This window comes from Typopeltis vanoorti, chromosome 11 (assembly GCF_054136105.1).
Source record: "Typopeltis vanoorti isolate ZY-2024b chromosome 11, IOZ_Tvanoo_1.0, whole genome shotgun sequence".
NCBI classification, from domain to species: Eukaryota; Metazoa; Arthropoda; class Arachnida; order Uropygi; family Thelyphonidae; genus Typopeltis; species Typopeltis vanoorti.
Window position 1 is genome coordinate 27,490,236 of NC_143559.1, and position 25,320 is coordinate 27,515,555.

The following is a 25,320-nucleotide window of genomic DNA, read 5'->3' on the forward strand; positions in this document are numbered from 1 at the left end:
CAATCCCAACTTCCGATCAATCAGTATCTCAGGAGTGGTAGTGAAGATTTTTGAAAAGTTGGTTTGGACTCGCATTCAAAAATGGATTAACAGAGAATCTCTACAGCACGGGTTAACTAAAAGAAGGTCATGTTTTAGCAACATGCTCATGTTCTATGATAATGATACCACTGAGTTAGACAAGTGGAATAGATACACCATTATGCTTTTGGATTTTGCAAAGGCTTTTGACAGAATACAGGATGGAATACTATTGCATAAATTGGAGAATATTGGATTGGATTATAAAATATCAGCGTGGATAAGATGATTTCTGACTGACAGATATCTAGAAGTGGTATACAGGGGATGTGAATCTGCAATATTTAAGATAAACAGTGGTGTACCACAAGGATCGGCTCTTGGTCAATTGTTATTAAATCTATACATTAATAGCATTGGAAAGGATTTGAAATGTAATGTACTGCTATTTGCTGATGATGGAAAGATAGGAGGGTAACCAGAAATGTGGCTTATAGGCAATACTTGCCGAATTATTTGAATGGGCTGGAGTTGTGGACATTGGAAAACGGATGGCAGTAAATGTAAAGTCATGCACTTTGGCGTGAATCGCTATCCAATGTTTTATTATATTGGTGCGATTATGCTAGAAGAAACTGATCAAGCTAGTGATCTTGGAGTGTTAGTAGATAGGAGGTTGAAGTTCAGGGCCATGTAGCAAAGATTGCAAATACAACTCAAAAGATAATTGCAATGCTGAAACAAACTTTCACGTGTAAAGATAAGGATGCCATTTTGCCTCTTTAGGAGGCCTTGATAAGACCTCATTTGGACTTTTTTAACGGACATCTGTTCTCTTGGTTTCCATTGCGATTCTGATACAGTGGATAGAATGCAAAGGAGAGTGTCAAAAATGATATCAGTATTGTGGAATATAGATTATGAAGACAAATTGAGAATTTGTAACCTGCAGACACTAGCAAACAGGAGAAACAGGGGGGTGATATGATTGAGACTTGTCCTTAACGCGAAATGTTTTCTCTCTTGCTCGATTAAGGCCTGCCTGCTCGATGTCGATCCTCAATTTCGCCACGGCCCACTTAAAATTCATTGCACCAAAAACACACTTGATTCTTTCACATCACCTTTTCACCATACAGCAGCTAGTTTTCACATGAATATCACTTCGTGAAGCATCCCCCCCCCCCTTTTGCTTGCAGAAAAACAAATAAATTTACGGACACCTGTTTTCAACTACACCCGCACATCATCCGCCATCTTGCAACTGGAATTAGTTGTGAGGCGACCGTAGTGCCACTTTGCAATAGCGGTATTTTTGAACGTTATTAACCAGTCTATCTGTCCAGCGTGTTTTATTTCATCCCCTTTCACCATGAGATAAAAAATGTATTACCTTACTTTTCGGGAACTCTTCGTAATAAAATTCTCTGGATTCGAGATAGATGTATCATGCATAATATTACATACGTCAGAAAGGAGTGTACTTTGCATTATGGGATACAAATACGATTTATGTGAAGACGTAAACTTCTATACACGAGTAACTTAGCCAGAATGTGTTTCATGCGCAAACTTTGTTTGCATAACAACCAATTGAAAAAAAAAAAAAAAACTTTGTACAGTATTTTTGTGGCTAAATTGCATTTCTTTTTAAGGCTGATTTGTCTCCATGATACAGTAAACTTATCTTCATCAGAAAAATTCCTGTCGTCATGAATGGAATCGAACTCGGTCTCTTCTAATCGAAGGGCGTGCAATGTCCATTTTTTTCCTTAATTGCGCTAAGGATGAGGAGCTCTTATTAATGCTTTTACCGTTTTTTAAAATAAGTTATTTGACAATCCAGGACATTCTTAAAAGTATTTATTTCTTTTTTTTTTTTGTTGTTGTTACATGCAATGTGATGGTATGTAACTGGAGATTTCATTTCACCAATTTAGTGACAGCACTGATTAGCCTGACTTCTAGGGATCAAAGCTGGTTTGGATAGTTACGTAGGTACATTTAGTTTGGATGCACAGTACATTTAAAATATTATTACTAACAGTGTAATTACAAAACTGTAAACAGTATACACACACAATGAAATGCAGGAATTGTTTCTTCTGTACGTATTAAGGGATGAAAAATAACTTTGATTCGATTTTTTTTTTTAATTAAAGAATTTGTAATTATTTTACCAGCTTTATTAGTAGAAAGCTATGAAGACTTTAATTATCATGAACCCATGGAAAACTTGAAGAACAGGCCGATGATGATACGTGTCTGTCTGTTTCTGATTTATGATTACTTTTCGGTGTTAATAGGATATATGTAGCATTAGATGCTTTTTTTTTCTCCAGTAATTTCTAGGCAGCAGCAGAATGTTTAGAGCAGTATTCCCTAACGTTTTTTGGATCATGCCCCACCTCATCACCTCAAAGATTTTGATGCCCCCCCCCACCTCGCCGACAATGGTGAGTGTTTTGAGTGTATCAGTGATGAGGTGACGAATGCAACATCATTTTCTAATTGCCCCCCAAAATATTCAAATTGCCCACGTTAAGAACATTGGTTTAGAGGAATGAATCCTAGTATATTCTGAAAGCAGTTTATTTTAATATTAATATATTCTTCACTCCAGGAGGTGTTCGTATAATGATAATAATAATAAGAGGTGTTCTTATAATAATAATAATAATAATATATATATATATATATATATATATATATATATATATATATATATATATATATATATATATATATATATATTGTTATTATCATTATCATTATACAAACACCTCCTGGAGTGAAGAATATATTAATATTAAAATAAACTGCTTTCAGAATAAACTAGGATTCATTCCTTTAAATATTCTGCTGCTGCCTAGAAATTACTGAAAATAAAGCATCTAACCATCTGCCTGTTCTTCAAGTTTTCCATGGGTTCATGATAATTAAAGTCTTCATAGCTTTCCACTAATAAATCTGGTAAAATGATTAAAAATTCTTTAATTAAAAAAAATCAAGTCAAAGTTATTTTTCATCCCTTAATACATACAGAAGAAACAATTCCTGCATTTCATTTTGTGTGTGTGTGTGTGTATATATATATATATGGACTTCTCTAGAATTTATATCATATACATTGTAATTATTTATGCAATAATTGGCTAACTTGATTTCAGTTAAAAAAAAAAAAAAGTCATGAAGATTTCTCTCATCATGACAACAATTAAATTTGGGTCATTTTAGTCAAAGGGCATAGAAAAGAGGGGATATGATAGAACAATAAATTATTCACAGTATTTTTTGATATTGTTATAGAGGAAAGTTTTCACTGTGTGACAAGGGAGGAGAGAAAAAGATATTCTTCCCAAAGTTGGGTAAGAGTTTGATTAGCAATAGTGTGAGGACTGAATTCTTCCTACTAATAGTGGGAAGTAGATGGTGAATAGTCTACTTGTCTATCTGTTAATTATGTGTGTTCTCTAGTCAGTTTACCTATATGCAAAATGAAAAACATGAGTTTGAGGGAGAAAAATAACCACTGCTTCTGTATGAGATTGGCTAACTTGTCTTCAGTCGAAAAAAAGGTCAAGAAGATTTCTCTCATCATGACTATAATTAAATTTGGGTCATTTTAGTCAAACGGCATGTTATTGTTCTTCCAGTTGCGTTATGGAGACGATGCAGGTGTTGTGCTTTGAAGTGTAGAACTCTAATAATACTGTGTACTGCATTTCAAGATTTAGTGATGATGGGTGTTCAGAGACATGAAGTTCAAATTGCATATTTCAAAAGTTGTGAAGAATCAGTTACTTCCTTTACATCACTGGCCTCCCATTTCTGTGACCATCACCATACTCACATTCGCTGCTGCTTCCAACATTCACCCTCCTTGTGATGCATTATGATTGATGATTTGCTTCTTAATAGGTTGTATTGTGAATAGGTTTTAATAGCTACCACATTTCTGTCTCTCAGTATTTAACACATCTCTGCTGTACTTTCTGCAGCCTCCTGCTCAAGCCAAGTATCCTACATTCTTCTCCTTATTAATTTTTTTTTTATACCATTTAAGTATAGAATCTGAAATACAAGCTAGTCTTTAATTCTCAGATGGTGCCTCCAACATTAAGATTCATTTATTGGAAGCAACCAGCAACATGTCACAATGCATAGAGCTGACTCTCATTATAGCAAACACCATTATATAAAACAAACGCACTTAGCGTAACAAACTACTGAAGAGATTGGACCAAAGTACCATATGCACAGTCTATGCTAAAGGAAATTCGTCATAGATAACTCTTCGCTATAACAAATTATTCCTGTGGTCCCAATGAGTTTGCTGTACCAAGAGTTGACACTATTACACGATCATTTATAGACCATTCTATAATAATGGTAAGTTGAATCTCTTGTATACATTTTCACAGGTAACCGTATTGATGTTTCATTCCTCTGGATATGCTACTGTTGAGACATGGTAGATTCAGAGGAAGATTAGTTTTTCTCCCACCAAGAAATCACCACCAAAATTATATTCTGAATTTTCAGTTAAATAAATAAAAAAACAGAGATAAGTAAACAAATATCTATTTTTTGAATTGTCTTACATGCTGCGCATAAAAAAAGGGGGCATTAGATGTTCTTGAGATAGTCAAGGATGTATCATTCACAGTGCCTAACTAGAGCTAAACCTTGCAAGTACAAAATTCTGTTGGAACTAATGTTCATGTTATTTCAATGTGAGCATGCTAAACCTTAGTAAAGTCCAGCTAGTTGCATCTACGAAATCATCTGCCTACACATGTTCATTGCCTTTAGTCTGTTCCTTGGCTTTGACATGTACATTAATGATATAGCAGAAGATTTGAAGGGAGATATTCAGTTGTTTGTTGATTATGTAAAACTTGGGAGTATAATAGTGGATTAAGGTGATGTAGATATCTTACATTATGATTTAAATAAATTGGCAGTGTGGGCAAAGGACTGGTTATCAATTCAGTGTTGTAAAATGTAATGTAATGCACTTTGGGATGAAAAGATTACACACTTTGTATCATATTGATGGTACTAGTTTACAGGAAATTAATGAGGCTAGGGATTTGAGGGGTGATGGTTGATAGAGATTTGAAATTCAGAGGACATATTGCAAGAGTTGCCGAAATAGCTCAGAGGATTACTTGGATGTCGAAGAACACATTGACAAATAAAGATTAGGATATTATCCATCTTTGTAAAGCTATGATTCAGCCACTTGTTGACTTCTGTGCACAGATTTGGTCAGCTGCATTTCTTGTGGGATTGGGAGGTGGTGGAGAGGATTCAGAGATGAGTGACCAAGCTGATGACAGGTCTGTGGAATGTTCCTTATGAAGATAGATTCAGGGTGTCACAGAAGAAATTTTTTCAATACATGGGGGAGTAGGGGAAAAACAAGGGGTCACACTTGAAAGTTGCTTATGAGTGTGTGAACTAGGTTCTTTACTTGACGAGTGGTGAATGAGTGGAATGCATTGCCATTGGTGGTTGTGAGCACCCCAACAGAGATGCATGATAGGTATTGTGTTAACAAATAGAGTGGATTTCCTGCGATGAGACTTTTGACTCAATTGAGTGTTCGTATAAATAAATAATAATAATATCTCCTCCACACAACTGGCATCATCATCAGGGGCAGCTTGTACATAGGCACTGCGGAACTGCAGCACCCCCCAATTTTTCTCGATGTATAAATATATTTATTAATTTATTTATATTTGCTTGTAATATTTAATTTTATCATCAACAATCCTATACAATTCTCTTATTTTGTATAAAAATAATAAAAATCCATCTTGTAGCACTTAGGAGGGTGAAGGACGCTAGCAGCACTGTGTTTACCACAGTGTCATATTGCTATGCGTGCAAGCATATGCACGTCATAGTGAGATGCTATTAGTGTAATGCAGCACTGTCCGTCATGCAGTTCCACTGTTGTTTATATGCAGTTTGCATCAGTAGTAGAGTGTTCGTAGTGCTTATTGTGTTTACTCCATCTCTTTAAATATTTGGATATTACAATTAAAGGATTTAATTGTAATGTCCAAAAATTGTAAATTCATTCCTTTAATTCTAATTAAAGGAATGGATTTTATTTTTAAGTAATTTCGAATTATACTAAACTATAATTTTATCAATAATAAACAATATTTTTTCATGAAACAAAACAAGAAGAATATATTTTATTTTTAAGTAATTTTGAATTATACCAAACTATAATTTTATCGATAATAAACAATATTTTTTCATGCTTAATTTTTTAAAAATTTTTTACCATAATTTTGATATTTTATCCAAACACGTATACACTGTACTTACAGTGTGTATGTATATTTCAAAAGTTGCAGCACCCCTATGAATTCAAGCCACGAGCTGCCACTGATCATCATATTAGTGAAAACAGACCACGTACGAATCTGCGTACACAAGGGCAAAAATGTGATATTTCACTGCTCAGAGGAAACGTCAAATCTTTTATGTTGATAGTTGCTGGGTTGTGGATGAGTTTTTTCCCCATATAATCTCACCATTTTGATTATTGGACAGGCTTGAAGTGGCCAGAAACTATGTTTGAGCACTAGAATAAAGGCTTAGTTTAATTTTTCCCCATTTCTTCCAGCATATACTTGAGTGGTATTTTCAGAGATTTGCTGGACCTCATAGAAACAACCCAATATTTCATCATTTTGAGCATTAGTGTTAAAACAGTTATTCTGTGGACTGGTGGCTAGAATAGTATACTGGAATTGAACCTAATGATAGTGTCTTAAGAATTTCTAGGCCAGTCAGTAAATTATCTTGCTGATGTTGCAGTTTCCCCGAGAGATGGGTGTTAAGGTGCTAAGCCTTGTGTGTGGCTTAGCAAAAGAATTCATTGTATATTCTATTGCCTTCCCAAATTTCAGTTTACCTTACGTATCAACAGTGAATAATTTGAACAAAGAAATAGATTACATGTCAAATAAGACAAATTTCCCCAAACCATTATGATTCATTTCTAAAATGTACATGGTCATAGTTCCAGTCTTAGTGTTGTCCATTTTCATCTCTAATCTGAACAACATTTGTTTTCACAATTGCACATTTTGATTCTTTTTGTTTGCAAGATCGCATTTGTACACATATCATTATTATTATTATTCAGGCCTCCATGGAGTCAAAAGACTTATCGTGAGAGGTCCTTCCTAGGAAACACAAAGTGTATCATACGACCCCTTGAACTCATTGACCGGTCTTGCTCTCACCACTCTATCAGGCAATTCATTCCATGGTTCAACCATCCTCCATGCAAAGAAACCACTCCTCATCCCCTTTCTCACAGCTTCTTTTTTCGTAACTTCCAGGGATGGCCCCTTGTCATCACTCCTTCCCGCTGTTCAACCAAGCGAAAGAACTCCCCAATGTCAACCCTGTAACCACCTCTCAACAGTTTAAAGTCTCAATCATATCACCTCTCCTTCTTCTATGTACCAAACTCTGCAGTCCTCATTCCCTCAGCCGATCCTCATAACTAACATTGTACAGTCCTGAAACCATCTGCCCCTGTACCCTTTCCACAGTTAATTTATCCCCTTCAAATCAAAAAATTTGAGAACAGTAGTCTAAGTGTGGTCTGATCAGGGTCTTATACAACTGAGTGATAACTCTTATCTCTGCCGGTCAACGTCCTTCTCAGTATTGCAGCAATCCTCTGTGTTACCTTCACCACCTTTGCAATATGTCCCCTGAATTTCAGGTTTCTATCAATCATCAATCCCAAATCTCTTGTCTCCCCTACTTCCTCCACTACAACTCTCCAATAGAGTATAAAGTGTCCCAAACCTCAAGACCTTACATTTTGCTGCATTAAACCGATACCCCAATTCATTTGCCCATCTGTCTAGTTTATTCAAATCCTCTAGCAGGGCTACTACATCTGTACTATTACTAATAACCTTTCCCAGCTTCACATCATCCACAAACAACTGAATATCCCCCTGCAGCTTACTAACAGCATCATTGATATAAAGGTTAAACAATATAGGTCCCAGTACTGAGCCCTGTGGGAACCCACTTGTAACCTTCTTCCTCCTTGAAACTGCTCCAACCATACACAACTCTCTGATACCTATTGGACAGCCAATCCTGAATCCAGTTGACCAACCTGACATCCAAACCCATGTGCTGCAACTTAAATATTAACTTATCATGTGGTACCCTGTCAAATGCCTTTGCTAAATCCAAGAAAATGGCAGTATATGCCTTTCCCTCATCAATCACTGCTCTTGTAACTTTATTATAAAAGGCTAGCATATTACTATAGCAAGACCACCTCTTAACAAATCCATGTTGACTCTCACAGATAATATTACCCTCATCTGCCCAATGCTATATACAGTCCCTCACTAATTTCTCCAAGATTTTAACAACTACTGATGACACACAAAAACTGGCTTATAATTACACACTTCCAGTCTGCTACCACCCTTATGCAATCGCACTATCTTACCTTCCTTCCATTCCCTGGGCACCTTTCCTGTAGCCACACTTGCATTGAAAAGTCAGGTCAAAGGAGCTGTCATTTCTTTAGCACATTCTCTCAAACCTTGTGGTGAAATACCATCCAGTCCCACAGCTTTACTGACATCCAGAGTACTCAATATTTGGAACACACTCTCCTCCTGCAACCGTAAACCTTGAACCTGCCCTATTCCTCTAGTATTAAAATTTACTCCTCCAGGATGAAATACTGCAATAAAGTGTTCATTGAACAATTCTACTATGTCTTCTGCATCAGTCACTCTGTTCCCATTTTTATCCCGCAATGTCATTCTTCCACAATCATTTCTCCTTCTACTGGCCACATTGCTAAAATTATTGCAAAGGAATCTTCATGGAGTCCAGAGTCATCGTAGGAGGCTCACACTATCCATGCAATACCTGTCATATTTGTTCCAAGTGGAAATTTTAATCTTAAAGCCTTTACTAAGCCAATCTCTTTCCAGAGATGCCTCCTTGTTTGAACTAAATCCTTCAAGCCAAGTGCTGAAAATTTCCTCTGCGTAATCCTTTAAAATCCTTTTACCAAGCTGGCTTGGTTGGCCAAGTGGTTAGTATATCTGCTCTTCAGCCAAGAGTCTGTGGGTTCGAATCCCACCAAGGGCATGGATGTTTGTGATTGTCTTACTAACCAGTTACCATATGTACTGCTGTGAGCTGTATTCTGGTGCAGTATGACCTTTGATGCCTTTGTGCCATAAAAAAATCAAATAAAAAAAAAACCTTTTAGCAATTTAAATGTTTCTATCATACCTCCTATTTTCTACCTATCAGCCAGCTTCTGCAATCCACAGAGTCTTCATCTATCTCATAGAGAGTATTTCAAAGATCACTCACCTCTGAATCCTCTCCACTACCACCTCATTCCCAAGAAACCCACATGACTAGACCTGTACATAATCCAGATGCTACCATATCAGAGCCTCATAAAGGGGAATAACTTCCTTATCTCTACATGTTAGAGTGTTCTTCAGTAATCAGGTTATCTTTTGAGCTCATGTGGCCATTTTTGCAATATGCCATCAAAAATTTGACTCTTTATTCCCTCTTCCCCATATCCCTGGTTGCATCAGTTTTCTGGAGTGCAATTCCATTTATATAGTAGAAAGCAGTTTACTTATTTCATTCATTCTGCAAGTTCTCTACATTGACTGGATTAACTATTATACTATTCAGTTTTGCATCATCAGCAAACACCTCTGTTTTTCCCTTCAAATAATTTCTTATATCACCAATATAGAAATTAAATAGCAGAGATCCAAGCACAGAGCCTTGTGTCAGATCCCTAGTCACCTGCCTTCTTCTGGATTTTACTCCTCCATATACTACTCTTTGGTATCTCTTTGTTAGTCAGTTCATATTCAGTTGCTCCAATTTGTGTAAGGGGTACATGTGGTATCTTGTCAAAAAACACTCATTCCAAAATCCAGCAGTATCACTATATAGCCATTCCCTTTGTTCACCTCAGCTATTTATGTTATTTTTGCTTGAGGCTGTACAGAAGAAGACAGAGAGAGGAAAAACAGTGTGTGTGTGTGTGTGTGTGTGTGTGTGTGTGTGTGTGTGTGTTGCCTAGGTACGATAATGATGAGCTGAGCAGAAGAGTAGTAATATTGAATGACATAATAGCTAGAATGTGTGACAAGAGAGGACTGGTATATGTGGATGCTTGGAGTGCGTTTGAGGAAAGAGAGGAATTGTATGCGAGAGACCGCTTACATTTGAACGAGGAAGGATGTAGGCATCTGGAGAGATTGCTGTTCTGAACGAGTCAGTTTGTCCCAGGGAGGATGATAGCAGGGGTGGCCTCTTGTGGGAATGGACACTTAGGAGAAGGGAGATGACATCAGGTAACACTGAGCCCAGTGGAGTCTAGAGGGGATAATGCTGGGTATAGAAACAGTGACATTTATATGCTTTATACTAATGCCAGGAGCATCCGGAATAAGGGAGAGGAATTGGTGGTGCAGATAGGCATCAGCCTGGCCAAAAATTATTGGGATCACTGAGACATGGTTGACAGAAGAGGATATAATAACAGGAATAGAAGTCACTGGGTGCAGCATTTTTTGGCAAGATAGGAGGGGAAAGCGTGGTGGTGGGGTACTGCTTATGATAAGTGACGACCTATGTCCTCTAAGAGTGGAGGCTTTGGAAAGCAGTGAGACAAATGATTTTGGTAGCATATGGTATGAGGTAGAGGTGGGCAAGACAGGATATTTAGTGGGGTGTTGCTACAGACCCAAGAGCACAGAGGATGGGGACCAGGAGATGTTTAGACAGTTAAGTTTGGCAAGTGCAAGAAGAATGATTGTTATGGGAGATTTTAACTACAGTAGAATAAATTGGAGAGAGAAAGATGCATGTAGCAAAAGGGGAATGGAATTTCTAGAATTCTTGAGGGACAAATGTCTTAGGCAACATGTAACAGAGGGAACAAGAGGTTTGGATTTGGTTATAGCATCTGAAGAGTTGATAATAACTGAGATGACATCACTCCCACCAGTTTGGAGAGAGTGACCATATGGTTTGACTTGGAAAATGAATAGACATGCAGGAGTATCAAAGAGACAGGAACTTATGTGGAATTATAAAGCAGGTGATTATAATAGTCTTAGACGTTAACTTCAGGAAGTTTCATGGAGGGAGAAATTGGAAGGCTGGGATATCATTGGTGCATGGGAAATTGTGAAAGAATATTTGTTAGCAACAATGGTAAGTTGTATACCACAAGTGAAGAAGAGGACACAATTTGGAGTAAAGTGGATGACAAACAATATTAAACAAGAATTGCATGCGAAAAAGAGGCTATGGAAGAGATATAAGGAGACAGGTGAAGAGAAGATGCATGAAGAATATAAGACACAGGCTAGAAGAGCGACTAGTATGGTAAGGAAGGCGAAACTGGAATATGATGGGAGATTGGCCCTAAGATCCAAAGAAAATCCTAGGGAATTTTTTAGCTATGTGGCCAGTAGGAGGAGAAATGACTGTGGAAGAATGATATTGTGAGATAAAAATGGGAATAGAGTGACTGATGCAGAGGACATAGTGGAATTGTTCAATGAACACTTTATTGGAGTATTTCATCCTGGAGGAGTCAATTTTAATGCTAGAGGGATAGGGCAGGTTTGAGGTTTAGTGGTAGAGGAGGAGAGTGTGTTTCAGTTACTGAGTACTCTGGATGTCAGTAAAGCTTTGGGACTGGAGGGTATTTCACCATGAGCTTTGAGAGAATGTTCTAGGGAACTGACAGTGCCTTTAACCTGGTTTTTCAATGAAAGTCTGGCTGCAATAAAGGTGCCCAGGGAATGGAAGAAAGGTAAGATAGTGCCATTGCATAAGGGTGGTAACAGACTGGAAGTGTCTAATTATAGGCCAGTTTGTGTGTCTTCAGTAGTTGTTAAGATCTTGGAGAAAGTAGTGAGGGACCATATACAACATTGGGCAGATGAGGGTAATGTTATCTGTGAGAGTCAACATGGATTTGTGAAAGGGTGCTCTTGTTTTAGCAATATGCTAGCCTTTTATAATAAAGTGACAAGAACATTAGATGAGGGAAATGCATATACATTTCTTAGACTTAGCGATGGCATTTGACAGGGTGCCACATGATAAGCTGATATTTAAGTTGCCGTACATGGGTCTGGATGTCAGATTGGTCAACTGGATTCAGGATTGGCTGTTTGATAGGTATCAGAGAGTTGTGTATGGTGGAGCAGTTTCAAGAAGGCAGAGGGTTACAAGTGGGGTCCCACAGAGCTCAGTACTAGGGCCTATATTGTTTAACCTTTATATCAATGACATTGCCAGTGGATTGCAAGGGGATATTCAGTTATTTGCGGATGATGCGAAGTTGGGAAGGATTATTAGTAATAGTGCAGAAGTGGTAGACCTGCAAGAGGATTTGAATAAGCTAGATAGATGGGCAAATGAATGTGGTGTCAGTGTAATGCAGCAAAATGTAAGGTCTTGAGGTTTGGGAAACATCGATGGGATGCTGCATACTCTATGGGAGGAGTTATACTGGAGGAAGTAGGGGAGACAAGAGATCTTGGGTTGATGATTGATAGAAACCTGAAATTTAGGGGACATATTGCAAAGGTGGTGAAGGTAACACAGAGGATTGCTGCAATTATGAGAAGGACACTGACACCTGCAGAGATAAAAGGGTTATCATTCCGTTGTATAAGTCTCTGATCAGACCACACTTAGACTATTGTTCTCAGATTTGATCCCCAGGATTTGAAGGGGATAAATTAACTGTGGAAAGGGTACAAAGACGGATGACAAAGATGGTTTCAGGACTGTACAATTTTGGTTATGAGGATTGGCTGAGGGAATGCGGACTGCAGAGTTTGGTGGATAGAAGAAGGAGAGGTGATATGATTAAGACTTTTAAACTGTTGAGAGGTGGTTACAGGGTTGACACTGGGGAGTTCTTTCGCTTGGTTGAACAGTGGGAAGGAGTGATGACAAGAGGCCATCCCTGGAAGTTACGAAAGGAAACTGTAAGCAAGAGGGTGAGGAGTGGTTTCTTTGCATGGAGGGTGGTTGAACCGTGGAATGCATTGCCTGATGGAGTGGTGAGAGCGAGAACGGTCACTGAGATTAAGGAGTGGTATGATAGACTTTGTGTTTCTTAGGGGGGGGGACCTCCCCCTCGATGAGTCTTGACAGACTTCATGTTCATAGGAAGGACCTCCCACGATGAGTCTTTTGACTCCATGGAGGCCTGAATAATAATAATAAATTAATAAATTGCTATGGCATCGCTATCTATCACATAGCCATGCTACTCCCTCCTCCATAGAGTATCATATTCTTATCCACCAACTCTTGAATTTTGTTCTTGATCAACCTCTCCAATACGTTTGTTATCACTACTAATTGGTTTATAATTTGTTACCCTGTCTTGGAGCTTCCTTTATGTAATAGAATGATTCTGTCCTTACATTCCCTTGGGACTTTACCAGAGTCATGGCTTAAGTTAAACAGCCTGGTCAGAGGCAATGTCAATTTCTTTGCATATTCTCATAATGCATGGGCTGATATCTAATCTAATCCTATGGTTGTATATTTATAGCCATAGGATTAGATGCTTCTAAATTAGAATGGTGCTTCCAAATCATTAGTCTCCAGAGATGTTCTTCATGTGCTAGTTCTTGTGACAGATGTCAGAAGAACTAGCAAACGTTATTTAATATGCACAACATTTGGAAAAAACTAAGTTAAAGATGTCTTCCAGGAACAACATCATAAACAAGTCACAGGCACAACTTAGGGTTGTAATGCCTCAACTCTTAGAACAGCAGCCCTGGCTCTGGTCTTCTCAGTGGCAGAGTATTGTTTGCCTGTTTGGAGCTGAAGTTACCACATGACTCTAATGGACACATAGTCCATTAGAGTCATGTTTAACATAACAATGAAGTTAACATAATAATGAGAACCATCTCTGGTACCTTAAGATCTACTCCTTACCCATATTTGCCTGTTTTTTTCCACATCACTCCTAGATACTTAAAAAGAGAAGAAGCTACCATCAAAGAAATAAAATCAGAAATAACATGTACCGTCCTATATATTAAGATCTCTCCCCCTCCCTAGCTATCCCCTTACCTTTAGATCTTCCATCTGGTTTGGAAATACCAAATGATTGTCCCCAGGACTGGTGGAGAAGACTATGGAACAAACTACAAACAAGTACCTGATTAAAGATGCAACTATCAGACCTCCAGGATTTAATCTATCATGACACCTCTGGACCCAGTTAAACAGATTTAGGACCAGACAAGGCCACTTTGTCCACTTATTACATCCAGAGATCTGGAGAAGTTCACAGTTACCCTTTTGCGTGGGTAATACTGTGCAGACTAAGCATCATATTACTGATGACTACCCCACACATTCTTTCCCTAGATGTCTCAAGAACTTGCATTTATTTCCAGATAGTGCCTTCATTTGGTTGAATGAATTGTCAGTTTGTATATGGATTTGCTCATTAATTTCTTGTATTTTTATCCATGCACTAAATGAATAAATAACAAAAGAACTCTTTGAGATTTCCTTTCACCTGCTGGAGTAATTTCCTCCCATATTCTGATTTTTCCTCCCTTACCATGCTGGTCAGCTTTCTTGCTTATTCCTGCTTCATGCGAGCTTGCTGGTTACTCTTCTTGCCTATGTATTGTACTGCTTGTAAGTTTGCTTTTCTCTGCATAAACCTTCCCAGCTTCATGACTACTCATCCACTAACTCCTACCTATATAATCTGATATTGCTTTCTTCACATACTCCTTAATCTCCCATAGAGATTTTTATGCCATGGCACTGCTTTGAGCTGCCTCCTAAGCTTGTCACAATCTCCTGCCTTTTTCGCATACAAGGTATGACAATTTAATTTCTGGAATGGCTGCATAATATCGTCCGTCTGGTAATTTGTTTGGGGTCACGTGAGTAATCGTGTTTGTACATGATTTAACTAGCGCATGCTTAAACCTCAAGCCTACTGAAACTTTGGAGCTGTTGAAAGTGGCATATGGTTTGGATATGCTGAAAAAGTCAATTGTCTTTGAGTGGCATAAGAGATTCAAAGGTGGACAAGATGATGTGAACGACGACTTCAGAAGTGGGCAGCCAAAAACAAAAACAAGGGACCAAATGCGAACAGAGTGAGAGGTTTGGTATGGTCTGACAAACCAGTAAGTGTGCAATTAATGGCTGATGAATTGCAAATTAATCGAGAAACTGTCAGGATAATTTTAACTGAAGAATTGGGTATGCGAAAGATTTCTGTGAAGTTTGTGCCTCGGATCTTGACAGGTGAACAGAAGCCACAGTAGGTTCAAGTTGTGACTGATCTTTCTGCAAATAAGCACATCTTTCCGAGAGTAATTATGGGTGACAAAACCTGGTGCTTCCAGTTCGATCTCGAAACAAAACGCCAGAGCATGCAGTGGAAAACCCCGAGTTTGCCACATCCGAAAAAAGCATGCATGTCACGTTTGTAGTTCAAGACCCATGCTGGTGTGTTCTTTGATCACAAGGGGATAATCCACTATGAATTCATTGAACAGGGACAAATGGTCAACCAACAATGCTATTTAGAGGTGCTGAAAAGATCACAAGATTCTGTTTGGAGAAAGAGACCTGAATTGTGGCCTAACAAGCAGATCATCCATCACGACAATGCGGCAAGTCATAATATGCTCATTGTGAGAGAGTTTTTGGCCAAAAAAACGATTACCGAATTAGGTCATTCTGCTTATTCATGAGACTTAGCTTCCTGTGATTTCTGGCTGTTTCCAAAATTAAAAACTGCGCTAAAAGGACGAAGATTTTCTGATATCGCTGATATCCAACATAATGTGATAAAGGAACTCAAGAGTATTTCAGAAAAAGAGTTCCAGGCCTGTTTCCAAAAATGGAAACACTGTTAAACCAGTGTATAAATGCAATTCCAATTGAATAACAGTGGACCAAGCCTTGATCTCTGTGGTACACCACTGGTCACCTTAAATCTTGCAGACTCACATCCCTCAATATACCACTCTTTCGTATAACTTCCAGTCAGCCATCCTCTTATCCAAGCTAACAGTTTATAATCCAATCCCATATCCTTCAGCCTTCATCCCATATCAATAGCCTTCCATGCTGTATCTTGTCAAAAGTCCTAGCACAACCCAAAAGTATCATGTGTATCCATTCCTCGTGTTTGGCTCAAACCTTAACATAATTATAAAATGTGAGCAAGTTGCTCAAACATGACCTTCCCTTAGTAAATCCATGCTGTTCATTGCAAAGATTGATTCCTTTCAATCCATTTCTATATGCAAGCTCCTACCAAATTTTCCACAATTTGCACCACCCTTGTGCAATATATCATACATTCTTTCCACTCCTGAGGAATCTTCTCTGGTCTGAGACTCAATTTATATTTTTCCTATCAGTCTCTATTGTTGAATTCTTATCTAGCTTATGCAATAGCTCTAGTGCCTCCTCCTCATACACCTTAGTTTCTTCATTCAGTGAAGAGATAGCATTGAGCTCAACGTTGCACACACCTGGGTTTGGCACTTGTTAGTTGAATCTCTTCTGTGTCTGTCATCTGGCATACCATTTACATTCAATAGAGTTATTCTTTCATACCCATTCTTCATTTTATTTGCAGCATAATGATAGAATTCTTTTGGGTAGTCTTTAGCTTGTAGAGCCAGTTTCTTTTCATACTCACATTTAGATTTCCATACAATAGTGCTGACATTTTTAGCCTACATTTTATAACTTTCATAACTGACATCATCCTTACACACACATTATTTCTTCCATATCATCTTTTTCTTAAGAATTGTTGTGTCCCAATTTATGATTTCTACTCTAATCTTACAAATTCCTTTTATCTATATTCTTCTAACTTCTATGCCCGAGATTTTACCAAAACTTATACCAATATCTAAGTCATTGCTCCCCGTAGTACCCCTAATATTTGTATTTATACTGCGCCTTTTGGGATATTTAGTTTAGGATATTTCATACATAAACAAGGAGAAAGAACTCAAATATATCTGAAAGTGTAACTATTGCAGTCGTGACACTTAACTCGATTCTCAACTTAAATTTTCCACGTGACTAAGTACAATATTTTCAAGTGGTTATCAACTGCACCATTTATGTTGTCATAAATAGGGAGAAAGTCAATCTCGAATATATCTCTTAGTATTTAAATATTATTGCAGTCGTGACTCTTAATCTCTTTCCTCAACTTTAAATTTCCCGCGTGATTAGGTACAATGATTTTAAGCGGTGAATTGGATTAGCAACATCAGACAACTCTTTTATCATTGAACAAAAGATTTATTAAGTTTCTAAACATGGTACAATTCATGTACTAAACTAAAATACTTATAGACTAAAATTAAATTATTACAAGCAATATGGCTATTTGTGATTATGCCGCCATACACATTAATTCATAAATTCACCTGATGTGAACAAATTAGATCAATTCACACTCTCTGATTATTCATACTGAAGTAGATTAACAAATCATTCACTGCTAACACATACTTGTGACATTTCAATTATTTTATACATTACATTAGGCATTCAATTCTTAGGATACGTAATTACTTAATTTACACTATTCCGTTATACAGTTATTTGCACTAACACACAATTATGTCATTTAAATATCTTGTGCAATATAACAGACATGCAAAAATACCTTAGGACTCTTAATCATTCACAAATCTTTAACACTAGTCAATCTACACATAACACATTCTATCATATACTAAAGTCCTAGTATAACTTCAACAGTTCTATATTGGAATCACGATACTTTTCACAGATAAATTTCTAGCTAACATAGGTTATGATTTACAGTACCTTTCTTGAGCTTTTCGTATGGGTCTTTATTCTTTTCCAAACGAACCTCTGGTATAACTTCTCGTAACTCTGGAATACTTTAACACACATATATTTGCTGTACTATTAGCAACGAGGACATCGATCTCTTTACAGCTTTCTGCTTTGCGTAGTTATCACTGCCGTCGAAACGAAGAAGATCCCTCCTTTTCTAGGACTTTATGGCAATTTTTCCTTTGCTTCCTACTCGGGAAAACGGGAATCGAAATCCCACTCACTTTCGTTTCCGTGTTGTGACGAGGAGATATCACCCCTGTCGCCACTCAGGAAAACCCCATGAACTCCACCAGAACCAAAACCAAACTCCAAGGCCAAAAGCGACTATCCAAAAAAAAGGCCCTCTCCAGGGGGTTACCAACCCTTTTATAGCTGCTTCCCTAACAGCACCTTTTCTTACTTCCTTTCTCCTCCTTCTACTTGTTTTTTAATCATCGACCAATTAGGGTGGCGATTTCCTGCCAAACGTCATTTGATCGGCAAGCCCGTTCTCAATGTATCAATCCGGGGATCGGCCCTAAGCGATAGCTTTGCTTTTCTTGTGCTAGCCTGACTTAATCCCCTTTCAAACTTTTTCTATGAATTCTACTTAATAACTTAATCTCCCACATAACGTATTTTATGACTCGCCCATTTCTACTTATTTACTTAATTCTCTCATTTTTTATCGTATTACAATATTAATCAATACTTTCCTTTGTTAGCTACTTATTTAGTTAGAATTTCTTATTTTAAGTCATATTACAATATTAATACATTCCTTCCTTTATCAGCTACTTTAACAATAACCCTTACGTTTTATACATTTTACTGGATGCAAGAAATTTTCCATTAAATAATTCATTTTTTTTTTATGCAGGGGTTTTAATTTATGATATTTATTCTTCATGTTACACCATGATAGCTGAGAATACTATATTCCTAAGATATCAGGTGTAACAGAATCTCTTGATAAGATTGCACATTCATTTCATTCTTACTCTATTTATTCTTTGAACTCTAGGAACACATTCTGATATTCCATCATTTAAGCATTTTTTAAATGTATTGAAATATATTTAAAATATATTTCAATACATTTAAATACAATACAATAATATATCACCAACTGCATGTGTTTTGTATAATTCTGTAGTCTGAATGATCAGTTGGACAACTTGCATATCTCTATTCATGTGTAATGCCTAGCTTATGATGCCATTCTTGCACTTGCTTAATAAGTCCAAACCAGACAAACACATAGTGTTTTTTCCCTCATAATCATGGAAATGATTATGAGGGAAAGTCTAAAGAAATCTGTCTGAGGAAAAGGATCTGATCTCTGGTGCCCTTACCTTTCCTAAAACCTGCTTGTTCCTCGGGCATCTCTTCCTCAACTTTAGCCTCAATCCTATTTAGCATGATCTTCAATAAAATTTGCTTGCATAAGATATTAAACTAATAGTTCTATAGTTCTTTCAAGCCTTCATACCTCCCTTCTTATGTAGTGGTATGAAACTGACTTCTTCCAGTCTCTAGGCCATGATCCTGTATCCCATATCCTTGTAATCAATCTATGAAACACTCTTATCTCTCCATTCCCTGTGGCCTTAATTAACTCTGCTGGAATTCCATCTGAACCTGGGGCCTTATTGCTGTTAAGCTGCTTAACTGCTCTTTCAACTTCATGCCTAAGTGGAAGAGGTTCCAAATCAAAATTTTCCTGGTGGGAGGGCCCCTCCAAATTTTCTTTATCAACTCTATTGTACAGTTCCTCACAGTATTCTTTCCATCTGTTTTTGATTTCCAATTCTTCTGTTAGTAACGCTCCATTCCTGTCTGATGACATTCAATTTGGGCTTAAACTTGTGCTTTAGATCACAAACTAAATAAAGCATCCTTTTATAATTGTGCCTCCTCACTCGGAACTCTATCCCTTCACATTTATTAGTATAGAACTTTTCCTTGTCCTTGATGGCTGTTCTATGTAATCTCTTATATTCTTCATTGCACATCAGAGATGCTTGTCTTCCACTGCTGGAGAGCCAGGATGTAATCAGTCTGGTGCCTTGACCCATCAATGTTAGATATTCAAGTATAGGTCCATTGTGAGTGTTTCTGGAAGCAGGTATTGGTAATAACTAATCTGTTAGCATGGGAAAATTCGAAGTTTTTTACCACAGGTGTTACGTTCATCCAGACCAAACAAGCCACACTCTGACCTAACTCTCATACTCTTTCCCACTTTTGCATTTAAGTGCCCTAAGGTGTCAAGTATGTTTCTCCTTGGTAGGCAGTCCAAAACAGTATGTAAATTTTCATAGAATTCCTCACTCTTTTCTTCAGGCCTATCCATGTAAGGTGCATAAACTATCATGATTGATTCATTATTAGGCTGAGCCTAAAGTCTAATAGAAAGTATTATCCTATCATTAACAGGGTTATAACCAAGTCGACTTCTTTCCTTAGCTGTCTTAGTATCATAGCTACCCATCATTCTTTGAGTCATCACCGAAGTAAACAACTAGCTTACCATCCTGTCTTTTGAAGTAACCTTCTCCATTCCATCTGGTCTCTGTAATTCTCAGGATGTCAATTTTATGCCTGTCCATCTCTTTACAATCTCAAGAGTACCCATCTGTAGACCCCAAACATTCCATATACTTTTGTAAAATTCCCTTTTAAGATTAATCTTGTACCTTCTGTGTTGCTCATTCACAATATCACTGACTTTTGTTGGAGACGGTAATATACTTCTTGAACAGGCCCCTATGCCTAAGCCTTGAACATGTCTCTGATTATTCTGCATGACAACTGATGCAGCATGAGATATATTATAAGGCACAATCATATTAGCATTTTGGAGTGAAGTCACAGCAAGAAGAAAGTGGAAGAAGAAGAACCTGTATAATAATAATAATTTCTTATAATCTGTCTTCCTTTAAACATATTTAAAATTTTTGTAATTCCTGTGTCGTCTGCTTTAATTTTGAAATTTCACAGGTTAGTTGTCTGATAAAGATATTCTTGTTCTCCACTTCGCTGTTCTTGTTAGCCTTCTGTTTTGTTGCCACTTGATTCATGTTTTTGGTATCATTTTCCAACACTATTTAATATTGCAATATCTCCCTAAAAATATATATGTATGTAAAAACAAAATACTATGAAAACAAAAATCAGCACTAATATATTATAAAACACTAATTTTTTAAGAAAAAACAATAAAACAGATAAAAATCATCTATTTTACATGAGCACTAAATAAGTTAAAAGCAGTCCAAGGACGATGATGTAATTTGAAAGGGTGATATTTAATTTGTTTGTTTGTTTGTTTGTTGATGATGCAAAGTTGAAGAAAGAATCATAAGAACTGTTGTTAATGCAAAGTTATTTGAAGATTTAAATAAGTTAGTAACCTGAACAGAAAGAGACATTGCTGTTTTAATGTTTCTAAATTCATTTTACACTCTGGAGGGCAGAAATATAATGCTGCATACTGTCTTGTAGAACTTTGTTCCATCAGGTGGACAAGATTTGCAGTCTTATCATATTTCCTCTTATCTGTGAGGTGATATGATAGAGACATTCAAGTTGTGAAGAAATTTTATTGGATTAATATGGAAAGGAATTATTCATAGTGTGGAGAGAGAAAGAATAGGAGACCCTCCCTAAATACAGAATAGGAATGCACTTAGTTGGGGGAGTGACAAGAAGATCTTTTATGAGGTGGTTAGGGAGTGAAATAGATTGCTAGAAGGTGTTGTGAATCTGGATAGTGTGAATGGGTTTAAGATACACTATAACATATATGAAAGTGGTCATGTTGGGGACTCCCTGAATAAGTCTCTGTTTGCTTACACTTGGATAAAGGATTAAACTAAATTTATTAAAGGCTATGATTTCATGGAGGTCTGTTAATAATAATAATTAAACAAGTATGCCAGTGATAGTGTTTCAGGAAGATGAGATACAAAAAACTATACACCAGTTTGATAGTCATTTAAATTACTTTGCTCAATACATTTTAAAGATTATATATTTTTTTTTTTGCAGCTCAGAAACTAGTGAAAAATAATGCCAAAGAACTGGTCATGGGATTTTGAGAAGAAAAAGTTATGCTTCACAGGGTAACAAGAATAATTATTAATTATGCAAAATTTACTAAACACCTGTTCCAGATTCCTTGCCACAATTAAATGTATTACGTGGTCATAACACACTTGCTTTGAATGCTGATTTCCTTATAGCATGCAGTTATAGTGAAAATTATAGCACACACCATTGATGTGCTAAACTCTCAAAGGTCATCAGTTCTCATCAGTAATTGTTGAGTATGAAAAAATACCAAATTGCATATCATCACATTATAATGAAATTTTCAGTTTCATTGTAAAAGATTTTTGCTTAATAGAGTATTATATAAAAATTTACTACTATAACCCTTTTCCTGTCCTCATTATTTCAAACTTTTGCTAAGCTCCTCTTGAGCACCTTCAGTGGACACTTGGACTTCTCCTTCCCTAAGTGTACTGTCTTTAGTGTTCACAGTAGGATGATTATGCCACTGAGGAAATTACATTCTTCTTTTTATCTATATTTATTGTATATCCAGGCATGCAAATAGAAGTTTCACATATACTTGTATGTAACTATTTTGTATGTAATAAACTAGTAGAGTGATTTGGGCAAATATCAGAATGGGAAACTGGACAATGAGACTTATTTGTGCCTATGGTTCCACAGAAGGTTCTACTAAGGTAGAAGTGGAGGAATTTTTTGAGGCTTAAGAGAAAGCAACTGACACAATGAAAAAGTAAAAGTTGGTCCTTGTTGGGGATCTAAATAACTGAGTAGGAAATGATTGTCAGACATACAAAAATATTTTGGGAAAATTTGGAGAAAAGAGCAAAGCTAATAATAATGACAAATACCTGTTGGATTTCTGCTCACGACATGGACTGGTTATTACTAACACCATGTTCCAACATAAAAATGTGCACAAATTCACATGGAGAGAAGAGGCAAGAAATAAGAAAAGTCTCATTGACTATGTTATTGTTGATAGTGATGTTTTCTCGCTGTACACTCCCTGTTTTCTTCTGTACACTCTGGTGTCCTACACCAGAGTATACAGAGGATTTGAAATTGGAAGTGATCACTATTTAGTCTTGAGCAGGATAAAATCGAATTTCATATTGAAAAGAATAACATGTAAGAAAGTTTTAAAGCAAATAAAAGTTGAGCAGCTCTCAGATGTGAACTGTAGACTAAAATACACAAAGATTATTGAAAAAAATATGAGGAGATTTAGTGGCAAGTTTTGAAGAAAACCCTGATTGATTCAGCCAGAGAGGCATGTGGCGAGGTTGTCTGCAAGGATAGAAAAATCAGAACTCCTTAGAACACAGGAAGTTAAAGAGGCATTTAAACAAAAGAAAAAAGCTTATCAAAAGTTCCTGGCAAATAAGTCAACTTGTGCTCTTACAGAATACAGAGACAAATGTAAGAAAGCTAAACACTGTGTAAAACTAGCTAAACAAAAGTAATGGGAGAACTATGGCAAGAACATAGAAAATAAGTATCAAGAAGGTGGCAAATTATTTTGGAGGTTGTTGAAGAAGCTTAGGAATGGAGGAAAGAGTGCTGTAAAAGGAGTTAGAGATGATAAAGGTGACATGAAAACTGGAGAAAAAGATATCCTTGAAGTATGGAGTAATTACTTCGAAAAATTGCTAAATAAAACAAGCAGAGATGACAGCACAGTGGTAAAAAAAACACTCAATAGGCATACAATCAGTAATACATATCCATAATTATAGTGGAAAAAGCTATCAAAGGCTTGAAATGTGGAAAGGCAGCAGGAGTAGATGATATTCGACCAGAAATGCTGAAGTATGGTGGTATAAAAGTCTTACAGTGGCTGCACTGTATAGTTCAGAAGGTCTGGACAGAGGGACGAATTCCAGATGATTGGAGTAGAGCTCTCACAGTACCCATATCTATAAAGGGAAATAAAACTGAATGTGAGAATTACTTAGGTATTTTCCTACTGAGTGTTCCTGGTAAGATTTATGCAAGTATATTTGAGAAACAGTTGAGAAGAATTGTGGAAGAAAAGCTTGGTGAAGAACAAGCTGGATTCAGGCCAACTAGAGGCTGTCAGGATCAGATCTTCACTTTATGACAAATAGTTGAGAAATCATGGGAATATAACAAAGATCTGTATTTAAGTTTTGTCGATCTGGAAATCTGTGTATCTGAGGTGGTATGGTCACTTAAACAGAATGGGAGAGGAAAGATTAGCAAAACAAGTGTTCTCTGCCAGGTTGGCAGGAAAACAACTCACAGGAAAACCAAGATATAGGTGGATTGATACGGTACAAAGTGCCTTAGACGATAGAAATATAAGATCTGATAATGTTGGAGTCTTGACAAGTAACAGACTGATTTGGAGGAGAATTGTACATAGGAAGTTAGTAATGATGTAAATTTTTCATGTAGTACTATCATACCCTGTACACCCCTTGAGGGTACATGGCAGGAATTTGATGATGATGATCTATTTCTTGTAGTAATAATGAATTGAATTGTGTTATAATATGCAACTGATGGCATGATAGGGAGTATAAATGATAGCAAACAGTAATTTAAGACTTGAATGTGGAGTGGTGAAGATGAGGCAAGAGATGGAGCATATAACCAGTGGCGTATTTAGGTATAGGCCGTATAGGCCTGGGCCTAGAATGGCAAATTTTGAGGGTCTGCGGAGATTTCCAGGCTCTCATTTTTGTAATTATAACATGTTCCTTATATGCCGCATCTACTCACAGGTAGAGAAATATTTTTCTTTTCTTCAGTGTGAGTTTAGTCTGCAAGTATATTGGTATGTAAATCAGATTCTGCAACATAACTATACAGACCGAGACACATGCACGGAAAGCTACCGTATTGTTGTCGGTAACTTGACACAAAGGCAGTAGGGATTGCCATTGGGAGAGATTGATGCTAATTAATTTTGTGTCGGTTTTACTAACTGTAACAACCTTTCCTTCTTATTATTTCAAATTCAAATTAAGATTGTTAATTGTTGCCCTTCCTTCAACTCTTTAGTTCAGTACCCTGATATCTTTGTGGCAGTTAAGACATGTTAAATCTGAAATTATATTTAGAGTTTTCAGTGCCCTTGTCATCAGAGTGGAGGTAATACTGTTTTATTGTTTTGCTTTTAAAAAGTCATAAATTGTGTAAATCATTCCGATACTTTTTGCGTGTTTTAAATTACTATTTAAATTTTAAAATATGAGTGACGGTAGAAAGCGACTTAGT

General features: G+C 36.8%; 1 protein-coding gene across 7 annotated transcripts in view; it reads left to right on the forward strand.

Annotated features, from left to right (window-relative positions):
* The first annotated feature begins 1,494 nt into the window (after positions 1 to 1,494).
* The window catches only part of LOC150101398 (protein phosphatase 1 regulatory subunit 36), a 237,822-nt gene continuing 213,996 nt past the window's right edge, over positions 1,495 to 25,320 (forward strand). For 4 of the 7 annotated variants that reach the window (XM_090400614.1, XM_090400617.1, XM_090400618.1 and 1 more), the window contains exons 1-2: positions 1,495 to 2,015; positions 22,048 to 22,121. In XM_090400614.1, coding sequence (XP_090256740.1) covers positions 22,069 to 22,121 — 53 coding nt within the window. In that variant the 5' untranslated portion in view covers positions 1,495 to 2,015; positions 22,048 to 22,068. Of the gene's footprint in view, positions 2,016 to 4,394; positions 4,414 to 22,047; positions 22,122 to 25,320 lie in introns of those variants that run through there. The other 3 variants (XM_090400615.1, XM_090400620.1, XM_090400621.1) reach the window with 3 other exon arrangements.